General features: G+C 41.8%; 1 protein-coding gene across 3 annotated transcripts in view; it reads right to left on the minus strand.

Annotated features, from left to right (window-relative positions):
* LARGE1 (LARGE xylosyl- and glucuronyltransferase 1) overlaps positions 1-22,640 on the minus strand; it is a 590,275-nt gene that overhangs the window by 225,548 nt on the left and 342,087 nt on the right. For all 3 annotated transcript variants that reach the window (XM_082666633.1, XM_082666632.1, XM_082666634.1), the window contains exon 6: positions 8,679-8,850. In XM_082666633.1, the coding sequence (XP_082522759.1) occupies positions 8,679-8,850 (172 nt within the window). The remainder of the gene's footprint in view (positions 1-8,678; positions 8,851-22,640) is intronic.

Raw genomic sequence — 22,640 nt, forward strand, 5'->3', positions numbered from 1 at the left:
AAAACCCTTCAAGGCAAGTGATTGTATAACCACAAAGGCTCTACAAATGTCTTTTCAAAAATAATACTTCCACAATTCTTCATATTCAGCTTTTTTCACATTATTGTACACTTACAGCCACCCATGCCCACCCGATGGCTTTGTGCACAAAGCCGTGAGGTAATGGAGCAGACACCCACTAACGGTATCCGCCATTATCCCATACCTGCTGGCAGGAGTCCGTAGAGAAAGTGGAACATGGGAAGAATACTGCATGACGTGTTGTGCATTTCTTGCAAGGACCCCGCTGGCATTGTTCGTGGTTCACTGAGGCCCAGAGAAGTCGAGTAACCTGCCTGTGCTCACAGAGTCGCTCGGGGAGCCCTGATGCTGGCTTATTCTTCTTGACAGTGATGAGTACATGGGGAGAGCTCTTGGGGCTCACAGCTACTTTAAACAGGGTGTCCTGGAATGTCACAAGCTGGGCCAGGATTCTGGAGACTGAGGTTTTATTTCTCAAATCCTAGGCAGACCACACTTTCCCATGCCTCTGATTTTGCCCGACACTCCTGTTCTCTAAATGCCTACATCACCTTGGGCCCACCCTCTACAAGCTTTACACGGTCACCTAGAGTTCTTTCTTATATCTAACTTTGGTCTCTACAAAGAGACTCTAAGACCCACCACCTGCTCTTCCAGGGACAGTACGGTGAAAGGTAGAGTACTGAATTTAGAGCTGGACTCCCTGAGTTCAAATCCCAGCTCTATTTAAGAGCGGAGACTACGGGTAAGCTACCTTGTCTCCAGAACCACCTGTTCTCAAATCTTTAAAACAGGAACATTAGCAGTAATTACTTCAAGGGAGTGTCATGAGGCTTAAATGAGTTTACTCAAAGTTTAACAGACTGGCGGGCACAGAATAAATGCTTCAAAATGTTAGCTGTATATTGTAAATGGATAACCAACAAGGACCTACTGTACAGCACAGGGAATACTGATCAATATTCTGTAACAACCTAAATGGGATAAAAATTTGAAAAAGAATAGATGCATGTATACGTAAAATTGATTCAATTTGCTGTACACCTGCAACTAACACAAAATTATAAATCAACTATACTCGAATAAAAATTAATTTTATTTATTTTTTAAACATCTTTATTGGAGCATAACTGCTTTGCAATGGTGTGTTAGTTTCTGATGTATCACAAAGTGAATCACCTATAGGTACATACATATCCCCATAGCCCCTCCCTCTTGCGTCTCCCTCCCACCCTCCCTATCCCCCCCCTCTAGCTGGGCACAAAGCACCTAGCTGATCTCTCTGTGCTATGTGGCTGCTTCCCACCAGCTATCTATTTTACATTTGGTAGTGTAAATATGTCCATGCCACTCTCTCACTTCGTCCCAGCTTACCCTTCTCCTCCCCGTTTCCTCAAGTCCATTCTCTACATCTGCGTCTTCATTCCTGCCCTGCCCCTAGGTTCTTCAGAACCATTTTTTTTTTAGATTCCATATATATGTGTTAACATACGGTATTTGTTTTTCTCTTTCTCTGTATGACAGTCTCTAGGTCCATCCACCTCAAATAACTCAATTTCCTTTCTTTTTATGGCTGAGTAATACTCCATTGTATATATGTGCCGCATCTCTATCCATTCATCTGTCGATGGACACTTAGGTTGCTTCCATGTCCTGGCTATTGTAAACAGAGCTGCAATGAGCATTGTGGTACATGACTCTTTTTGAATTATGGTTTTCTCAGGGTATATGCACAGTAGTGGGATTGCTGGGTCATATGGTAGTTCTACTTTTAGATTTTTAAGGAACCTCCATACACTTGTACATAGTGGCTGAACCAATTCACATTCCCACCAGCAGTGCAAGAGTGTTCCCTTTTCTCCACACCCTCTCCAGCATTTACTGTTTGTAGATTTTTTGATGATGGCCATTCTGACCAGTGAGGTGATACCTCATTGTAGTTTTGATTTGCATTTCTCTAATGATTAGTGATGATGAGCACCCTTTCATGTGTTTGTTGGCAATCTGTATGTCTTCCTTGGAGAAATGTCTATTTAGGTGTTCTGCCCATTTTTGGACTGGGTTCTTTGTTTTTTGATATTGTGCTGCATGAGCTGCTTGTATATTTTGGAGATTAATCCTTTATCAGTTGCTTCGTCTGCAAATATTTTCTCCCATTCTGAGGGTTGTCTTTTCGTCTTGTTTATGGTTTCCTTTGCTGTGCAAAAGCTTTTAAGTTTCATTACGTCCCATTTGTTTATTTCTGTTTTTATTTCCCTTTCTCTAGGAGGTGGGTCAAAAAGGATCTTGCTGTGATTTATGGCACAGAGTGTTCTGCCTATGTTTTCCTCTAACAGTTTGATGGTGTCTGGCCTCCCATTTAGGTCTTTAATCCATATTGAGTTTACTTTTGTGTATGGTGTTAGGGAGTGTTCTAATTTCATTCTTTTACACGTAGCTGTCCAGTTTTCCCAGCACCACTTACTGAAGAGGCTGTCTTTTCTCCATTGTATATTCTTGCCTCCTTTATCAAAGATAAGGTGAACATTTGTGCATGGGTTTATCTCTGGGCTTTCTATCCTGTTCCATTGATCTACCTTTCTGTTTTTGTGCCAGTACAATACTGTCTTGATTACTGTAGCTTTGTAGTATAGTCTGAAGACAGGGAGCCTGATTCCTCAAGCTTTGTTTTCCTTTCTCAAGATTGCCTTGGCTATTCGGGGTCTTTTGTGCTTCCATATAAATTGTGAAATTCTTTTTGAGGTATACTGCCTATTTCCTCTTCATTTGTTTGGTCTGGTGGGTTTTTCCTTGCTCCTTCATCTGCTGTGTATTTCTCTGTCTTCTCATTTTGCTTAACTTACTGTGTTTGGGGTCTCCTTTTTGCAGGCTGCAGGTTCGTAGCTCCCATTGTTTTTGGTGTCTGCCCTCAGTGGGTAAGGCTGGTTTAGTGGGTTGTGTAGGTTTCCTGGTGGAGGGAACTGGTGTCTCTGTTCTGATGGATGACGCTGGATCTTGTCTTTGTGGTGGGCAGGCCTGCATCCGGTGGTGTGTTTTGAGGTGTCTGTGAACTTAGTATGATTTTAGGCAGCCTGTCTGCTAATGGGTGGGGTTGTGTTCCTGTCTTGCTAGTTGTTTGGCATGGGGTGTCCAGCACTGGAGCCTGCTGGTCATTGAGTGGAGCTGGGTCTTAGCATTGAGATGGAGATCTCTGGGAGAGCTCTCACCGATTGATATTACAAGGGTCTGGGAGGTCTCTGGTGGACCAATGTCCTGAACTAGGCTCTCCCACCTCCGTGGCTCAGGCCTGACACCTGGCCAGAGCACCAAGACCCTGTCAGCCACACGGCTGGGTCATCCAGGAGAAGATGGACTGAAGCCAGGAGAAAGCTAGAGGATAGGAGACCTGTCAGAAGGCTTGTTTGATGGAATCAGGCAAAGGATGGTGACATTCTGTACCCAGGCTCGGGAAGCCGAGCGCACACTTCCACCTTTTTGCACTGACTGACCTGCAGTGCTGAACAAGCCAGGAAAGTGCCCTTGGCAGATGACAGATTGGGGCCCCAGGTTCAGCTCCAGAAGCCCACTTTGCTGCAAGTAAGCCTTTGGCCTCTTGGATGGCCTCTGGGGCAAGGCACTGCTCCACTCACCATACCTGTTTTGAGGCCAGAACTTGACACTATGGCAATAGGGTCTTCTTAAAGGGAAGGCGTTTGTCCTTATGCATGCAAATACTACCCTGCCTATTCAGCACGGCTTTCTTCCAAAATCTTCAAAGGAAGCCTGCACATTTATTATTTATGCCTTTACAACAGCTTCCCCAGGTTGCTAGAATGAGATATTATTTCCAAATTTTTATGGAAAACGATGGCACCCAGGGGTCAAGTTGACTCATGATCGGCAGCCACACCTTAACTAAGGTGCAGACCCCGCCTCCCAGGTGGTGGGCATGCCCTCCTCCATGCCATCAGGAAGCCTGGAGGGGACGTAGCAGGTAGCAGAGAGAGCACAGCCTCCAGAGCCACACAGTTTGGGCTCAGCCATGCTGTGCAATAGCTCTCTGATCATGGGAAGTTATTTAACCTCTCTTGGGCCCAGTTTATTTTGATTTTCAAATGGGCAAAGCTTCTAGCTCAGTGGCTGGAACAGAAGAAGTACTTAGGAAACAGTAGTTACTTTCCCTTTGCTTTACAAATACTCATTTTATCTGCCTGCCTCCTTCCCATCTCCACGTGGATGCCCAGTTAGGTATATTTCAAATTTAAAAATGCCCCAAACCAAACTCCTGATCATCCCCCATAACCTGCTCTTCTTGCGGCCTTTTCCATCTCACAGATGCCACCTCACCCTTCCAGCTACCTTGGGGCATCCTCCACTCCTGTGTCTCTGCTCCCCACATCCAATCAACAGGATATCCTGACTATCTGACCTTCAAAATGTACCTCGTATGATGACGTCTTTCACCCCTACTGCCGCATCCAGGTCTGAGTCCACAACATGGCTCACCTGGATAATTGCAACCATCTCAGAAATAGTTTCCGTGGCCAGGATGATCCATTACAAATGCAAATCAGATCACATCACTCCTCTGCTCAAAGCCAGACATCAGCTTCCCATATCTCTGAAGGGAAAGACAAAATCCTCCCACTGCCTTACAAAGGTCCCCATGATCTGACCTCACCAACCCCCGCCCCTCTCCTGGGCTCACTCTGCTCTGTTCTGAACTCCATCCGAGTCCTCAAAGAAGTCAGGCCACATCACTCCTGAAACTTCACACTTGCTGTTCCTTCTGGCTAGGATACTATTCCTACCCTTCCTCTAGACAGCTGGCATGCCTGTCATCTCAACTTCTTCAGATTTTTGCTTAAATGTCACTTTTCATGTAAGACCTTCCATTATGACCCTATGTGAATATTAAAATAACACACGCACACGCACACACACACACACACACTCACACACACACACAGAGGCATCCCTTATCTCCTTTCTCTAATTTCCACCTAAGCACTATTCACCACCTAATACACTATATATTTTATTTATTTTTTTTTGTTTATCGTCTCTCTCCCCCTATTCACATATACACTCAAATGAATAGGGACTGAACTTGATTTATTCTTGCAACGCTCCCAACAGCAATCTATTTGGCCGCTAGTAGGAGCTCAGTAAACGTGACTCATGATTCTAGCCATCAGTGGCATGTCTGATTCTTCCTATTAAGAATCAGAGGCTCTGGGCTTCCCTGGTGGTGCAGTGGTTGAGAGTCCGCCTGCTGATGCAGGGGACACGGGTTCGTGCCCCGGTCCGGGAAGATCCCACATGCCGCAGAGCGGCTGGGCCCGTAAGCCGTGGCCACTGAGCCTGCGCGTCCGGAGCCTGTGCTCCACACGGGGAGAGGCCACAACAGTGAGAGGCCCGCGTACCGGAAAAAAAAAAAAAAAAAATAGAATCAGAGGCTCTGAAAATCCTCCAGCAGTTGGAGCAGGCTCGATAAGGGTGCAGATGCTGAGGGGGGAACATCTGCAACTTAGGTGAAGTCAGGGCTCAGGGAGCACGTGCACATCCCCAAGAGGTACACAGAGCTGCCCACGGCAGAGGCTGAGGATGATCTAAGCCCTCACTAAACAGCTTCGTACTAGGTTCTCCACGTAATGACTTTAGGTAAGGGCGATTTCACAGCATCCTTAAGGAGTCAGGCCTATATGGGACTGAACACAAGAGCCACTGCAGCCCCAGGCAACTAGCTGTTCCAAACCAGAGAAAAACCAACAAGGCCAAATTGCATCAACATCACTCAAAATGTTTACAGTGAAGATGTCAACTGTGATTGCCTTTATGAGAGGGGAACTCTCCCTCTTGGATCAGCGCATTCTACATTTATGGGTCTGTCCTAAGGGACTTGCTTCCTATACCATGACCTGGCTTCTAATCATTCCAGTTTAGAAAGAAAGAACCACACACACACACACACACACAAAGCAAACCCTGTACAAAAGAGTACCATATGAAAAAGATAAGAGCTTACTTATTTTCTTTTCACTTCCGTATTTTCCCAGAAAAGTTAGGGTGGGCGTGGGAACCCCTCAGATGTTTTATACTCCTCTGATGGTGACAGATAAAAACGGAACACAGTATGCCTTGTTTGTGAGCTCCTTGAAGGCAGGTGTCCTGTTCTAACAACAGCATCTAATATATTCCAGTGGAGCCCTGGCTAATGCTAGAAATGAACCAGTGAGAGAATGAACAAATAAATGAAGCCTATTAAATCAACTGCACGCATTCAAATTTCCCCTGCTCTGATCCTGACCCATCTATTCTGCTCTGCCCCAGAAACTGCCTTGAGTCTCAGAGTCCTCCAAACCCAAATCCCTGGGCCAGCTCTGGGAGCAACAAGAGCCTCGGGCGCCTTCCCTTCCACGGAGGATATGGGACGGGTACGATTTAACACCAGCATTATGACTGTTGTTATGATTGGCGACAGAACCCCACCAGCACTGTGGCAGGTCCTGCTGGAACAGAATAAATGTGATTTCCTAGTTCCAAGGCTACAATCAGTGGCCAACCGTTCCAGGGATTTTGTTGAGTTACACTTATCCAGGGGAGACTTGCAGTTCTGAATGAATATTTGAGATTGAGTTTCTTGGGAAGCAGACTCGAGGATGGGAGTGAGCACGCGGGAGGTTAACTCAGGGAGAGCTCCTGGAACAGTACCTATGAAAGGGAAGGAACACCATCAGGACAGGGCAGAGGGGGACATGGAGCTGCCAGGCAGACTCCAGGGAAGGCTACAGTGGATCCTGCAAGATTCCACATGCACCAGGCAGTCCATGATGTGGGGCGGCCCAGGAAGGGGGCATGGCCCCAGGCAAGGTGACTCTCTTCGCCTGAGATCGTCCGAAAGGGGGCTGAGAGCTGAACCCATCTGCAGGCAATGCTCCCAGCAGCTGGAGGAATAAGCCCTTTATTCCAAAGGGGAATGTGGGCACCCACCGCACACAACCACTACTCTTATCCGGCAAGACAGACACAATCATCACCTCTGCTGTGATACTGACCCAGCTTTAGCCCCTTCAGGAGAGGTGATAACTCTCACTCCCCTTCACTGCTCATCTTATAGCCAGAACCCACTCCTTATAGCCAGTGATACCCAGTGGGGATGCGATAAGTGCCCGTTGAATAAATACAACCCTGAACACTGAACATTGGCATGAAAATAGGAATAAAATATTGGGGTTGGCCCAAAAGTTCGTTTGGGTTTTTCCATAACATCTTATGCAAAAACCCGAAAGAACTTTTTCGCCAACTCAACCACATAACTATAGAAAAACCGTCCCCAGTGAGCTCGATGTAATCGGAAAAAACAAGCAGACCTGATAGGGGGACTTGAAAAGAGATGCACAGGGAAGCCAACACACACAGGCATTCTGGTCTCAGCTCCGGGTAGAACCTTGTATCCTACCAAGCTTCTGTCCCTTTATTTGTGAAATAAAAGGACAGATCCAACCATGCTATGAAGAAGAGATCAGAAAGCTGAGACACACTCCATTTCAACAGCTTTGCTAAATGATGTCTTTACTAGTGTCATTACTGACACGAGTAAGGAAACTTTTGATCCTGGCAAGGAAAAGAGCCCAAGGGTCAGAGTGTTTCCGCCCATGGTGTGCAGAGGACTTTTTTCAATTACCCCAGAGCTGGGAGGCCCCCAGGAGGAAGCAGGCAGAGATTGGAGTGGGTGAGGAATTTACTCTTCTGTCCGTGAACGAAAACAGAAACCAACTGGAATATCCTCTGATTCATGAAAATGCTGTGATTTAAAATCACTGAGCAGTATTTCACTTTCATAGGATAAGGAGCTATAGAAAAGAGGCAGGAGGAATTTTAAACACAGAAGCCAGAGTGCAGAAGCCGGAAGAAAAAAAATCTCACTGCCATATTTATCTCTCATTGTATTTGTCTAATACTGAGAATGTAAAATTGAAAAATTATGCAGTTTTAAGGAAGACCCCTGGAAGAGGGGTATTAAATAATAGTCCAAGGTTTGTGCTCACTTGCCACTTCTCTCATGCATCCCCACCAGAGTCACGTACACCCATCCGGCTCACAATTTCCCACCTTATACTCGCACATACCCTGGGGCAGTGCCAAGAGCTACAGGAACTAACTAGATTAGAAAGAACGTCTTAAAAAGCCAAACTTTATACTTCTTTAAAACAATAAACCACAACATTAATGGAAGCCATAAGGACATTTGCAAACACTCTATAATCAATATCCAACACCACCACCTCACAGGCTTTCTCGGCAATCAAAGTATCATTTGATAAAAAGAGAAAACTGATAAATGCATGTCTCCACACCAAGAAGTCAACTCAATTATCTGCACACAAAATACACACACTCGATATTTGTCTCTTACCAGGCAATTCAGCAACCCTCAGTTGGGTTCTTCCTATGAACACAGATCTTACCTCTTCAATTATTACAAAAACACAAGCAAATTCCAGTTTAACATGTTTCAAATGGCAGTACTGAAACTGATGCTCCACTCTATTTATAATTCCTTGTCTGTTTCATTAGAATGTTAAGAGTTGACCTCACATTGGGAAAAAAAAAATCACTCTTCTTGACATGCTGACACCTTCAAAGATACCAGAAAAAAAATGAGCTACCATTACCTTTGAACTTGTGGAACACAGCCCAGAGCTCTGCAATATCGGTGGCAAAGGTGATGTCTGTGTCAAGGACGATGACCCTCTCCAGGTTGGCAGGAAGAGTCTTGGTGAGGACAAGCTTCATCAGACCGTAAATCCCAGAGTAATGTTTGTTGGGGATCCAGGAAACTTCAGACTAGACAGGGCAGTGAAGAGCGAGAGCAGGAGAAAGGAAAAAAAAAAAAAAATCAATGCATTAATTTCTTTGTATAACCATTATAAATAGTGCCTGGTACATAAAAAGCATCGAATAAAAATTTGTTGAGTAAATGAATGCATATTTTCTTAAAGATCTGTTCATGGAACTTCATGGCATATGAAGTTCTTTTGGAAGAAAATGTATCCGAATCAAAGGAGAAGGAAAGTAATGTCTATGAAATAACTATCACATGAAAACACTATGCTCAGATTAAAAAAAAAAAAAGATTTTTGTTATTATAGAAATGATATAGGCTCATTGGGGGAAATAAGAATATGCACAAAACAAGAAATAAAGGTTTCAAAAATTGAATCCTACTATATATCTTTTTTGCAACCAGTACCTAATTGTTCCTGGGTAGACATATTTCTTTCAGTCATATTCCATTTCTGTGTCATTAAAAATGACTATTCAATGGTATTGTTACGCTTATCTATTTTGTTAAAGCTGTAATGGAGCTGGCCATCACCTTATGATCTGAGGTCTGAGGACTTCGAGTAATTCCCTCCAGTGGGTTTTACATAACTCTTTTTCATGTAAGCCTCGGCCTTGGGAACTCAGCTCACTTTCCTCTCTCCCTTGAGAATTTGCCTGAACTGAAGCTTGGCAATCGTCGGCCCATGCTGCAGAGCCATGCTATTTAATCAGACCTTTGATTAACTTATTCATCTATTTTGGTTACCATCAAAGCAGGAGAGCTTGGTGGAGGCCGAACACCAGCACGCTGGGGTAAGCCGTCGAATTAGATGGCTCCAGCTTCTGACTTTAGTTTTTACACACACGCAAGGCACTCAGATGCATTACAGAACAGGAGGACTACAGGAATAAATTAATCTCAACATGAGCCCAGGACTGAATGTCGCCCCAAGTCCCCGACTTAATACATAATCAATTAAGTTAGAGTGTTCAATTAGAGGTAAAGGAAGCATTTGAATGAGTGTGTATTCAGAAAGAAAATCCCAGAAAGAAAACTAAGGACTCTATAGGGGGAAAGAACGTGTGGTGAGAAGCAGATGCATTTATCATAAATGGCTCCTTCTCTTAGAAGTAGCATGGAACACGCTCTGCCTCTGTCCAATTCCTGCTCTTCCCCCGAGTTCCAACTTAGAAGGTACCACCCTCCAGCCGCCCCTCCCCGCTGCCCCAGGCTGGGCGAGGGTTCCCAAAGCAAGATTTTTCCCTTCTTCCAGCACAGCAAGCCATCGTGCTGTGTCTAATTTTCCACGTCTCTCTCCTGCTCTGGACTGGAACTCCTTGAGACAGGGACAATGTCATTTGTATTATGGTAACAACACAGTCATTTCTCAAAAAATGTCTGATCACGTGCATGACTGGAAAGTTAGCCAGGCCTGGGTTCAAATGCTACCTTTGGCATTTTCCTCAACTAGGAGAAGAGGTATCCGTAATTGCTAGGGTCTAGGTCAGCACAGTACACTGGAAGAGGCACAGCTTGTTGAGCCCCAGAGCCTGGGCTTTAGCACCAGTTCCACTTCCAATAAGCTGTGTGACCTCAGGCAAGTCATTTAACCTCCATGAGCCTCAGTTTTCTCATCTGCAAAATGGGAGCTTAAGACACTCACGTCACAATATTGCTGGGAGGATTACAAAGCATCCAGTATAATAAAGCCCACTTTCCTTCCCCTAGTGAATGTGTGCCAGCACTACCCAGGCTCAGATGATTCAGGATTTGGAGCGTGATAAGTTATGGTACCTTAGATAGTAAAGGGGAAGTAGGGAATAGAGATAGCTTTGACAGGGAAAATAAATCACCCACCTATTTTTCCTATATTTCTATATAAAAGATGAGTAAATCACAAACTGGGATCTACTGGGAAACGTGAAGCCCCCTCTGGTGGATCTCCAAATTGGACTGCACATCCTTGGTTTTAGGAGGAAAAAAAAAAAAATGGGTGGGAGTGGTCACCCATATGACCTTTCGGGGCATTCTCCTGGTGCAATTCACACTGCTACGGATCTCACTTCCACCCTACAATAAACTTCAGTCCAACCAGGGACGTTAAGCCTTGGGGTCAACGGGGAGAAGTCCATCCTCAGAGGCAAGATGCAGAAACCTGGAGGGCATCATGCAGACCTACCCCAGGGTACCCTACAGAAACACCACCGCCTAGCCAAGCAATATCCTAGAGTGTTCTTCATCACTCAGCACGCGGAAGGGTTCACGTAATTAAAACAATAATAAGAATGAAAGTTAGGTTTATGTTAATGGAAAGATTATTATCCTTGCAATGGCTGTTAATAATTCTAAGCAGCATGTTCTGACATTTAATTAGCAAAAAAATCCAGCTGTGCTCAAGAATACCACCTAATGTACTCACATAAAGGAACAAAAGCAATCCCAGGTTTGAAGGGTTTCTGTGTAAAGTAGGGGGTGGTGGAGGCTCTCAAGGGGAAATTCACCTTTCCAAAGTGGTCAGTTCCTTGGGGGAATGGACCCCAAGGGGAGTTTCTGTGAAGTGCTACAAGTGATTCTAGGGTTCATGTGATGCTGGGTGGTCCAAAGAAAAGTTACTCAGGAAATCTGACCAGAACAGTGACATGAGGATGGAGGTAAAGGGCTGACAGAAGACACATCCCCAAAGGTGCGTGCTTAAAACCCAGGGCGTGAAGGAAAGCAATATCTCAGGGGTGAGGCTGGTTTCTGACCTTTGATAAACAAGGGAAAGCAGGGAAAGAGGCTGGTTTTGTCAGGAAATGATGCCTGTTTCTTCTATTTTTTAAATTTTATTTATTTTTTAACATCTTTATTGGAGTATAATTGCTTTACAATGGTGTGTTAGTTTCTGCTTTATAACAAAGTGAATCAGCTATACGTATACATATATCCCCATATCCCCTCCCTCTTGCGTCTCCCTCCCTCCCACCCTCCCTATCCCACCCCTGTAGGTGGTCACAAAGCACCGAGCTGATCTCCCTGTGCCATGTAGCTGCTTCCCATTAGCTATCTACCTTACGTTTGGTAGTGTATATATGTCCATGCCTCTCTCTCACTTTGTCACAGCTTACCCTTCTCCCTCCCCATATCCTCAAGTCCATTCTCTAGTAGGTCTGTGTCTATTCCCATCTTACCCCTAGGTTCTTCATGACCTTTTTTTTTTTCTTAGATTCCATATATATGTGTTACCATATGGTATTTGTTTTTCTCTTTCTGACTTACTTCACTCTGTATGACAGACGCTAGGTCCAACCACCTCACTACAAATAACTCAATTTCCTTTCTTTTATGGCTGAGTAATATTCCATTGTATATATGTGCCACATCTTCTTTATCCATTCATCCGATGATGGACATTTAGGTTGTTTCCATCTCCTGGCTATTGTAAATAGAGCTGCAATAAACATTTTGGTACATGACTCTTTTAGAATTATGGTTTTCTCAGGGTATATGCCAAGTAGTGGGATTGCTGGGTCGTATGGTAGTTCTATTTGTAGTTTTTTAAGGAACCTCCATACTGTTCTCCATGGTGGCTGTAACAATTTACATTCCCGCCAGCAGTACAAGAGTGTTCCCTTTTCTCTACACCCTCTCCAGCATTTACTGTTTCTAGATTTTTTGATGATGGCCATTCTGACCGGTGTGAGATGATATCTCATTATAGTTTTGATTTGCATTTCTCTAATGATTAATGATGTTGAGCATTCTTTCATGTGTTTGTTGGCAATCTGTATATCTTCTTTGGAGAAATGTCTATTTAGGTCTTCTGCCCATTTTTGGATTGGGTTGTTTGTTTTTTTTGTTATTGAGCTGCATGAGCTGCTTGTAAATTTTGGAGATTAATCCTTTGTCAGTTGCTTCATTTGCAAATATTTTCTCCCATTCTGAGGGTTGTCTTTTGGTCTTGTTTATGGTTTCCTTTGCTGTGCAAAAGCTTTTAAGTTTCATTAGGCCCCATTTGTTTGTCTTTGTTTTTATTTCCATTTCTCTAGGAGGTGGGTCAAAAAGGATCTTGCTGTGATTTATGTCATAGAGTGTTCTGCCTATGTTTTCCTCCAAGACTTTGATAGTTTCTGGCCTTACATATCGGTCTTTAATCCATTTGAGCTTATTTTTGTGTACACAGAGAATCCCAAAGATGCTACCAGAAAACTACTAGAGCTAATCAATGAATTTGGTAAAGTAACAGGATACAAAATTAATGCACAGAAATCTCTGGCATTCCTGTACACTAATGATGAAAAATATGAAAGTGAAATTAAGAAAACACTCCCATCTACCACTGCAACAAAAAGAATAAAATATCTAGGAATAAACCTACCTAAAGAGACAAAAGACCTGTATGCAGAAAATTATAAGACACTGATGAAAGAAATTAAAGATGATACAAATAGACGGAGATATACCATGTTCTTGGATTGGAAGAATCAACATTGTGAAAATGACTCTAATACCCAAAGCAATCTACAGATTCAATGCAATCCCTTACAAACTACCACTGGCATTTTTCACAGAACTAGAGCAAAAAATTTCACAATTTGTATGGAAACACAAAAGACCCTGAATAGCCAAAGCAATCTTGAGAACGAAAAATGGAGCTGGAGGAATCAGGCTCCCTGACTTCAGACTATACTACAAAGCTACAGTAGTCAAGACAGTATGGTCTGGCACAAAAACAGAAATATAGATCAATGGAACAGGATAGAAAGCCCAGAGATAAATCCACACATATATGGTCACCTTATCTTTGATAAAGGAGGCAAGAATATACAATGGAGAAAAAACAGCCTCTTCAATAAGTGGTGCTGGGAAAACTGGACACATACATGTAAAAGTATGAGATTAGAACACTCCCTAACACCATAAACAAAAATAAGCTATTTCTTCTTAAAGGCGTTGTTTTTAAGGAGGCATTGGGATGCTCCCGTAATGATCACAACAGAAAATACTATCTAGCATTTGCTGAGTGTTTACTGGGTGTCAGGCATTGTGGGAAGAGCTTTCTATGTGCTACCTTATTTACATCCCTTCCAACTAGTCTAAAGGTCAGATATTATTATCTCAGTACCTGAAATTTGGGGGATGAGGGCTGAGTCCTTCCCCTTACCTCATATTTCAGTCCCCCAGCCCTAGATATTCTACTCTGGAATAATGCCAGTGTTTCTTTCTTCTTCACCCTTCCTGCAGCCCCGGGCCTATTCAGACGTGCTCTCCGCTCCTGGATTAGTTACTGTAGGGCCATAGCCAAGCCCCTGCCTCAACCCAGCCAAATCTATGTTCATCAAGAAGTAGTTTTTCAAGGCAAGTAGGTACAAAGACTTTGGAGTCAGATACTCCTGGCTTTGAAGTCTCTCTGGGCCTTAATTTTCTCATCTGAAAAATAGGGATAATAGTAGCATATCCTGCTCCCTTCCTAGCGAGTTGCTCTAATTGTAATCTGGAAGCTTTCCTCATTATCCTGGAAATATTTATTACTCAAAATACATTTCTTATCCCTACCAACATTTTCCTATGGATTACAAATCACCGTGACCCATTTTTTAAAATTAAAAAGGAAAAACCATCCTAGTCCCAGAATGTCTGAAAAGTCATTTGCCTTTAATGTCATTTCTGAGTGGTTGTCTTGGCAACCAACCTGTATGTTCAGAACATAACTGTTGAGAAATGGAGGGTGAGGAGCTCGGATGGGATGGGGACTCCGGACAGTGCCACGGGAGGTCATGAACTGAGCATAAGCTTGGGAATCTGAATGGCCAGATTCCCACTGGTAGGCTCATCTCTCTAACCCTCAAACTCTTCACCCATAAAATAGAAAATATAAATACAGATCCCATGAGTTTTGAAAAAGCATTAAATGAGGCAAGAGAACTAAGGGGCCTGGTTCAGCGTTCGCTTATCATAAGTGCTCAATATTAGCTTTTCAATTGGTTAACAGCATGCACTCCAGAGTCTGACTGCCTGGGTTTGAATCCTGGCTCCATCACTCACTGGCTGGGTCACTTTGGGCAAGTAACTGAACCTCAATGTACCTTTGTTTTCTCATCTGTAACATGGGCATCCTCACAGAACATACTCTATAGGCTTTTGAGAATTCTGATGCTGTAATATAGGTACTGGCTATTATTTTTAATTGTTAATATTGTTACCAATTATATTTAGAGCGACAGAAAAGATGAGATTCTTACCTACTAGATAAAGTCATGTGTATTTGTATTTGCCCTTGCCAGCAAAAATATGCTCCAGTTTAGCTCAGTTGGAATCTTTTAAATCAGCATTTACAGAACACTTAATATGGGTCAGGTACCGAGGAGGGGCTAGGGACCAGCATCCACAATGAATAAAACATGGCTGGTGCTTGAGGAGTTTATGGTCTAGTGTATATTCATTATCCTTTACTGCATAACAAGTTACCTCAAGACACAGCAGCTTAAAACGGCGTTATTTATTACCTCGCACAGTTTCTGTGTTAGGAATTTGGGAGCGTATCTGCTGGGTGGCTCTGGCTCAGGATTCCTCATGATGTTGTAGTAAGGACGTCAGTTGAGCCTACAGACATCTAAATGCTTGGGATCTGCTTCAAGAAGGCTCACTCCTACACGCCTGGGAGGTGATGCCGGCTGTTAGCAGGAAGCCTCAGTTCTTTGTCACATGGACCACCCCCATAGGGCTGTCTGGACGCCTTAACAACAGGGCAGCTGGCTTCTCCCAGCGTGAGTGATCCAAGAGAGAACAAGAAAGAAGCTAGGATGTCTTTTATGACTTGACCTCAGAAGTTACATGGAGTCATTTCTGCCACATCTTACTGATTATACAGGTCAGCCCTGGGCAACGTGGGAAGGGTCTAGACAAGAGTGTGAGTACCAGGAGATGGGATTATCGAGGGCTATCTTGGAAACTGGTTACCACATCTGTGATATTACGATGGTAAGAACGGGACTATGATACCTCCAGGTGTACGTATAGCAGTGATCTAGAAGAAAGACAGTCAAGGTGGGGTGGTTGGAAGGGAGGGAGAATAATCAGAGATGTCTGGAAAAGATGAGCCTTACATTTGATCTTGACAAATCAGGTGAAAATTGAGTTTTTCAAATATTGGGAGAAAAGCAGGATGGGAGAGGTATTATAGTATCCGTGAAGGCACAAAGATATAAATAGACAATTGTGTGTGTATGTGTGTGTGTGTATGTGTGTAAAATAACTACAATCTGATATGTCCAGATAAAGCTTGAGGCTGGAAGTGATGGGAAAGGCTGTGGGGAAGGAGGAAAGGGTGAAACGTTAGAAAATACTGTATGAAGTACAGTATATGGAGAATATGTATAAAGAACTCTGGCCAATACCCTAAGGTCAGTGGGAAGCAACAAAAAGGTTTTCATTAGCAAAGACACATAATCTCAACTGTATTTTCGGAATATACTCTAGCAACCCATAGAAGAGAAAGATTAATAGAAGGCAGTTTGATGGGCATCAAAACCTTGGAGGACGCCTACAGAAAATGCAGATTCCCAGGGTCATACCCAGAGGTGATGATTCATCAGATTTGGGGTAGGGCCCAGAAATCTGTATTGTTAACCAGATCTCTGTATTGTTAACCAGATCTCCATGGAATTCCTTTTTTTTTTTTTTTTAACTTCTTATTTTATATAGGAGTATAGTTGATTAACAATGTTGTGATGGTTTCAGGAGTACAGCAAAAGTGGTTCAGTTATACATTTTCCCATTTAGGTTGTTACATAACATTGAGCAGATTTCCCTTTGCTATACAGTAGGTCCTTGCTGGTTATCCATTTTAGATACAGCGGTGGACTACACCCTAAGAAAGAGTAATTTAGGAGATACAGTAGGTACTGCATTTCTCAAGGCCTGTTGGCTGAATCATTTATATTGGATCACCAACCAGTTTATTGTTCAGAAACAAGAGATATAACAGCCCTAAACTTAAGAGTCCCACCTGAACTTGACAGGGTTGGACGTATAGGGAGAGAGGATCTTTCTCAAAGACTAACAAAAGAAAGTGTCGGTGGAAGATCGTCGTTCTTTAGGTGACCCTATGCTTCACGGCATGAAGGTTTCCTGGCTGTTCTACTTTCTAAACTCAGAAATCCCATTTCGGCAAAAGCAGCTCTAGGTCAGCTCCTGTGAAATTCTGAGTAACCAGTACCAACAGGAGAGCTAAGTTACATGTTTCACATCTTCCCACAATGGAGCCTTGGAGGAAAACCTTGTAAGAGCCCTAAGTCGGTCTTTACAGGGAACAGCAATCCTACTAGGCATCCACGAACATTTATTTAGAAAATAAAACCCCAGCCCAAAGTGAGCTATCTGGCGTTCACCTGAAATGTTCATTATTCAGAAATCTACTGAGCCGCCATCTTCCACAAGCATCATTAACTCGAGAATGATGACAAAGGCACAGTGAATCAAGAGGAATGTGACCACGCATCTGTAAACATGCTCCTCCTCATATCAGTGGCAACGAAACCCCTTCCTCTCTCATGCCTGTCAAGAAGCATCCTCTATTTAGCTCTGTGAAGCCTGGGGGGATTGGTCACTGGGGCATCTATGGATCGTCTGAACCTCTCTGAGCACTTTACGTTATGAAATGGAGCATTGCAAAGCACTGGGAGTTCTGATTTGTGAACTGGACTGTTACAGTGGTTTAATTTCCTGAAATATTGCTGCCTTCTTAACTAATAGATTTTTCAATGCACTGAGGAGAAAACTGCGTTAGCTCCTGAGGAGCCTGGACTTATTATTTCTAGAAGCTGCAATTCTTCTTATTACAGTGCGCAGTATGTATTTATGTATGTCTACTTAGCACAGTGTCTGACACACAGAGGCACTCAATGAATAGTTTTGAAAAACCAAAACAATACACGTAAACAAGCAATGCTTACTGGGAACCATTCCTTGCAAGGGGAATACACTGGTGCAACTGCTTCATTCATTCATTCAAACACCAGATGAATGCTTGCAGGGGAATACAGTACAGTTTGGGGAGACAGAAAAACAATTTCTAAAAGTATTATTACAGCATTCCCATTAGTAGTTTACCTTGATGGGGGCTGGAGGAGGTAGGGTAATGGAATGCGAAGACATCTAGGTATCTTTGGTGATATTGTTCTAGTTCTAAGTCAGATGGTGTGGTGTTTTGTTGGTTTATATCATAACCTCTTTATCTTCAATCTTCAACTGTGTGTATGTGCCTGCATGTACAGGACGAAATCATAAGGAACCATGGGGCAAGAAGTGACATAGAATGAACCCAGGAATAAAGCGGACCCAGCTAAAAGTCACAAATACACACACACACACACACACACACACACACACACACACCAGCTCCTGCTAAGAATGGAGACAACCATTTTTCTAGTAAATGCAAAGAACACAATCACTCTTCTCCTCTTACAATAAACTACTTTTTTTTCTTTTTTGATATTTAATTTTTGATATTTAATTTTTTAATGGACATTAAACATGACATAAACTAAGGATTTAGGTAAAAAATACCTATTTTTGGAGGTGCATTTTAAGATTCTGAAAGGAAGTTCAAGATACCATTTATGTTTCCTTTCATGTTGTTCTGCTTATCTATTTCTACATTACCACCATCTCATATTGATTCTTTTTTTTTTGAATTTTATTTATTTTTTTATTCAGCAGGTTCTTAATAGTCATCCATTTTATACACATCTGAGTATACATGTCAATCCCAATCGCCCAATTCATCACACCACCATCCCCACCCCTCACTGCTTTCCTCCCCTGGTGTCCATATGTGTGTTCTCTACAGATGTGTCTCAGTTTCTGCCCTGCAAATGGATTCACCTGTACCATTTTTTTAGGTTCCATATATATGCGTTAATATACGATATTTGTTTTTCTCTTTCTGACTTACTTCACTCTGTATGAAAGTCTCTAGATCCATCCACATCTCTACAAATGACCCAATTTCGTTCCTTTATATGGCTGAGTAATATTCTATTGTATATATGTACCACTTCTTCTTTACCCACTCATCTGTTGATGGGCATTTAGGTTGCTTCCATGAACTGGCTATTGTAAATAGTGCTGCAGTGAACGTTGGGGTGCATGTGTCTTTTTGAATTATGGTTTTCTCTGGGTATATGCCCAGTAGAGGGATTGCTGGGTCATATGGTAGTTCTATTTTTAGTTTTTTAAGGAACCTCCATACTGTTCTCCATGGTGGCTGTATCAATTTACATTCCCACCAACAGTGCAAGAGGGTTCCCATTTCTCCACACCCTCTCCAGCATTTGTAGTTTGTAGATTTTCTGAGGATGCCCATTCTAACTGGTGTGAGGTGATACCTCATTGTAGTTTTGATCTGTATTTCTCTAATAATTAGTGATATGGAGCAGCTTTTCACGTGCTTCTTGGCCATCTGTATGTCTTCTTTGGAGAAATGTCTATTTAGGTCTTCTGCCCATTTTTGGATTGGGTTCTTTGTTTTTTTAATATTGAGCTGCATGAGCTGTTTATATATTTTGGAGATTAATCCTTTGTCCATTGATTCATTAGCAAATATTTTTTCCCATTGTGAGGGCTGTCTTTTCGTCTTGTTTATGGTCTCCTTTGCTGAGCAAAAGCTTTTAAGTTTCCTTAGGTCCCATTTGTTTACTTTTGTTTTTATTTCCATTACTCTAGAAGGTGGATCAAAAAAGATCTTGCTGTGATTTATGTCAAAGAATGTTCTTCCTATGTTTTCCTCTAAGAGTTTTATAGTGTCCAGTCTTACATGTAGGTCTCTAATCCATTTTGAGTTTATTTTTGTGTATGGTGTTAGGGAGTGTTCTAATTTCATTCTTTTACATGTAGCTGTCCAGTTTTCCCAGCACCATTTATTGAAGAGACTATCTTTTCTCCATTGTATATCCTTGCCTCCCTTGTCATAGATTAGTTGAGCATAGGTGCATAGGTTTATCTCTGGGCTTTCTATCTTAGTCCATTGATCTTTATTTCTGTTTTTGTGCCAGTACCATATTGTTTTGATTACTGTAGCTTTGTAGTATAGTCTGAAGTCAGGGAGTCTGATTCCTCCCGCTCCGCTTTTTTCCCTCAAGACTGCTTTGGCTATTCGGGGTCTTTTGTGTCTCCATACAAATTTTAAGATTTTTTGTTCTAGTTCTGTAAAAAATGCCATTGGTAATTTGATAGGGATAGCATTGAATCTGTAGATTGCTTTGGGTAGTATAGTCATTTTCACAATATTGATTCTTCCAATGCAAGAACATGGTATATCTTTCCATCTGTTGGTATCATCTTTAATTTCTTTCATCAGTGTCTTATAGTTTTCTGCATACAGGTCTTTTGTCTCCCTAGGTAGGTTTATTCCTAGGTATTTTATTCTTTTTGTTGTAATGGTAAATGGGAGTGTTTCCTTAATTTCTCTTACATATTTTTCATCATTACTGTATAGGAATGCAAGAGATTTCTGTGCATTAATTTTGTATCCTGCAACTTTACTAAATTCATTGATTAGCTCTAGTAGTTCTCCGGTGGCATCTTTAGGATTCTCTATGTATAGTATAATGTCATCTGCAAACAGTGACAGTTTTAGTTCTTCTTTTCCAATCTGTATTCCTTTTATTTCTTTTTCTTCTCTGACTGCTGTGGCTATAACTTCCAAGACTATGTTGAATAATAGTGGTGAGAGTGGACATCCTTGTCTTGTTCCTGATCTTAGAGGAAATGCGTTCAGTTTTTCACCATTGAGAATGATGTTTGCTGTGGGTTTGTTGTATATGGCCTTTATTATGTTGAGGGAGGTTCCCTCTATGCCCACTTCCTGGAGAGTTTTTATCATAAATGGGTGTTGAAATTTGTCAGTAGCTTTTTCTGCATCTGTAGAGATGATCATATGGTTTTTATTCTTCAATTTGTTAACATGGTGTATCACATTGTTTGATCTGTGTATATTGAAGAATCCTTGCATCCCTGGGATAAAGCCCACTTGATCATGGTGTATGATCCTTTAAATGTGCTGTTGGATTCTGTTTGCTAGTATTTTGTTGAGGATTTTTGCATCTATATTCACCAGTGATATTGGTCTGTAATTTTCTTTTTTTGTAGTATCTTTGTCTGGTTTCAGTATCAGTGTGATGGTGGCCTCATAGAATGAGTTTGGGAGTGTTCCTTCCTCTGCAATTTTTTGGAAGAGTTTGAGAAGGATGGGTGTTAGCTCTTCTCTAAATGTTTGATAGCATTCACCTGTGAAGCCATCTGGTCCTGGACTTTTGTTTGTTGGAAGATTTTTAATCGCAGTTTCAATTTCATTACTTGTGATTGGTCTGTTCACATTTTCTATTTCTTCCTGGTTCAGTCTTGGAAGGTTATACCTTTCTATGAATTTGTCCATTTCTTCCAGGTTGTCCATTTTATTGGCATAGAGTTGGTTGTAGTAGTCTCTTAGAATGCTTTGTATTTCTATGGTGTCTGTTGTAACTTCTCCTTTTTCATTTCTAATTTTATTGATTTGAGTCCTCTCCCTCTTTTTCTTGATGAGTCTGGCTAATAGTTTATCAATTTTGTTTATCTTCTCAAAGAACCAGCTTTTAGCTTTATTGATCTTTGCTATTGTTTTCTTTGTTTCTATTTCATTTATTTCTGATCTTTATGATTTCTTTCCTTCTGCTAACTTTGGATTTTGTTTGTTCTTCTTTCTCTAGTTCCTGTAGGTGTAACGTTAGATTGTTTACTTGAGATTTTTCTTGTTTCTTGAGGTAGGCTTGTATAGCTATAAACTTCCCTCTTAGAACCGCTTTTACTGCATCCCATAGGTTTTGGATCATCGTCTTTTCATTGTCCTTTGTCTCTAGGTATTTTTTGATTTCCTCTTTGATTTCTTCAGTGATCTCTTGGTTATTTAGTAATGTATTGTTTAGTTTCCATGTGTTTGTGTTTTTTACGTTATTTTCCCTGTAATTGATTTCTAATCTCATAGAGTTGTGGTCAGAAAAGATGCTTGATATGATTTCAATTTTCTTAAATTTACTGAGGCTTGATTTCTGACCCGAGATGTGATCTATCCTGGAGAATGTTCCGCGTGCACTTGAGAAGAAAGTGTAATCTGCTCTTTTTGGATGGAATGTCTTATAAATATCACGTAAATCTATCTGGTCTATTGTGTCATTTAAAGCTTGTGTTTCCTTATTAATTTTCTGTTTGGATGATCTGTCCATTGGAGTAAGTGAGGTGTTGAAGTTCCCCACTATTATTGTGTTACTGTCGATTTCCTCTTTTATAGCTTTTAGCAGTTGCCTTATGTATTGAGGTGCTCCTAATGTTGGCTGCATATACATTTATAATTGTTATATCTTCTTGGATTGATCCCTTGATCATTATGTGGTGCCCTTCCTTGTCTTGTAACATTATTTTAAAGTCTGTTTTATCTGCTATGAGTATTGCTACTCCAGTTTTCTTTTGATTTCCATTTGCATGGAATATCTTTTTTCCATCCCCTCACTTTTAGTCTGTATGTATCCCTGGGTCTGAAGTGGGTCTCTTGTAGACAGCATATATATGGGTCTTGTTTTTGTATCCATTCAGCAAGCCTGTGTCTTTTGGTTGGATCATTTAATTCATTCACGTTTAAGGTAATTACCGATATGTATGTTCCTATTACCATTTTAATTGTTTTGGGTTTGTTTTTGTAGGTCCTCTTCTTCTCTTGTGTTTCCCACTTAGGGAACTTCCTTTAGCATTTGTTGTAAAGCTGGTTTGGTGGTGCTGAATTCTCTTAGCTTTCACT

This window comes from Grampus griseus (assembly GCF_964374135.1).
Source record: "Grampus griseus genome assembly, chromosome: 11".
NCBI lineage: Eukaryota > Metazoa > Chordata > Mammalia > Artiodactyla > Delphinidae > Grampus > Grampus griseus.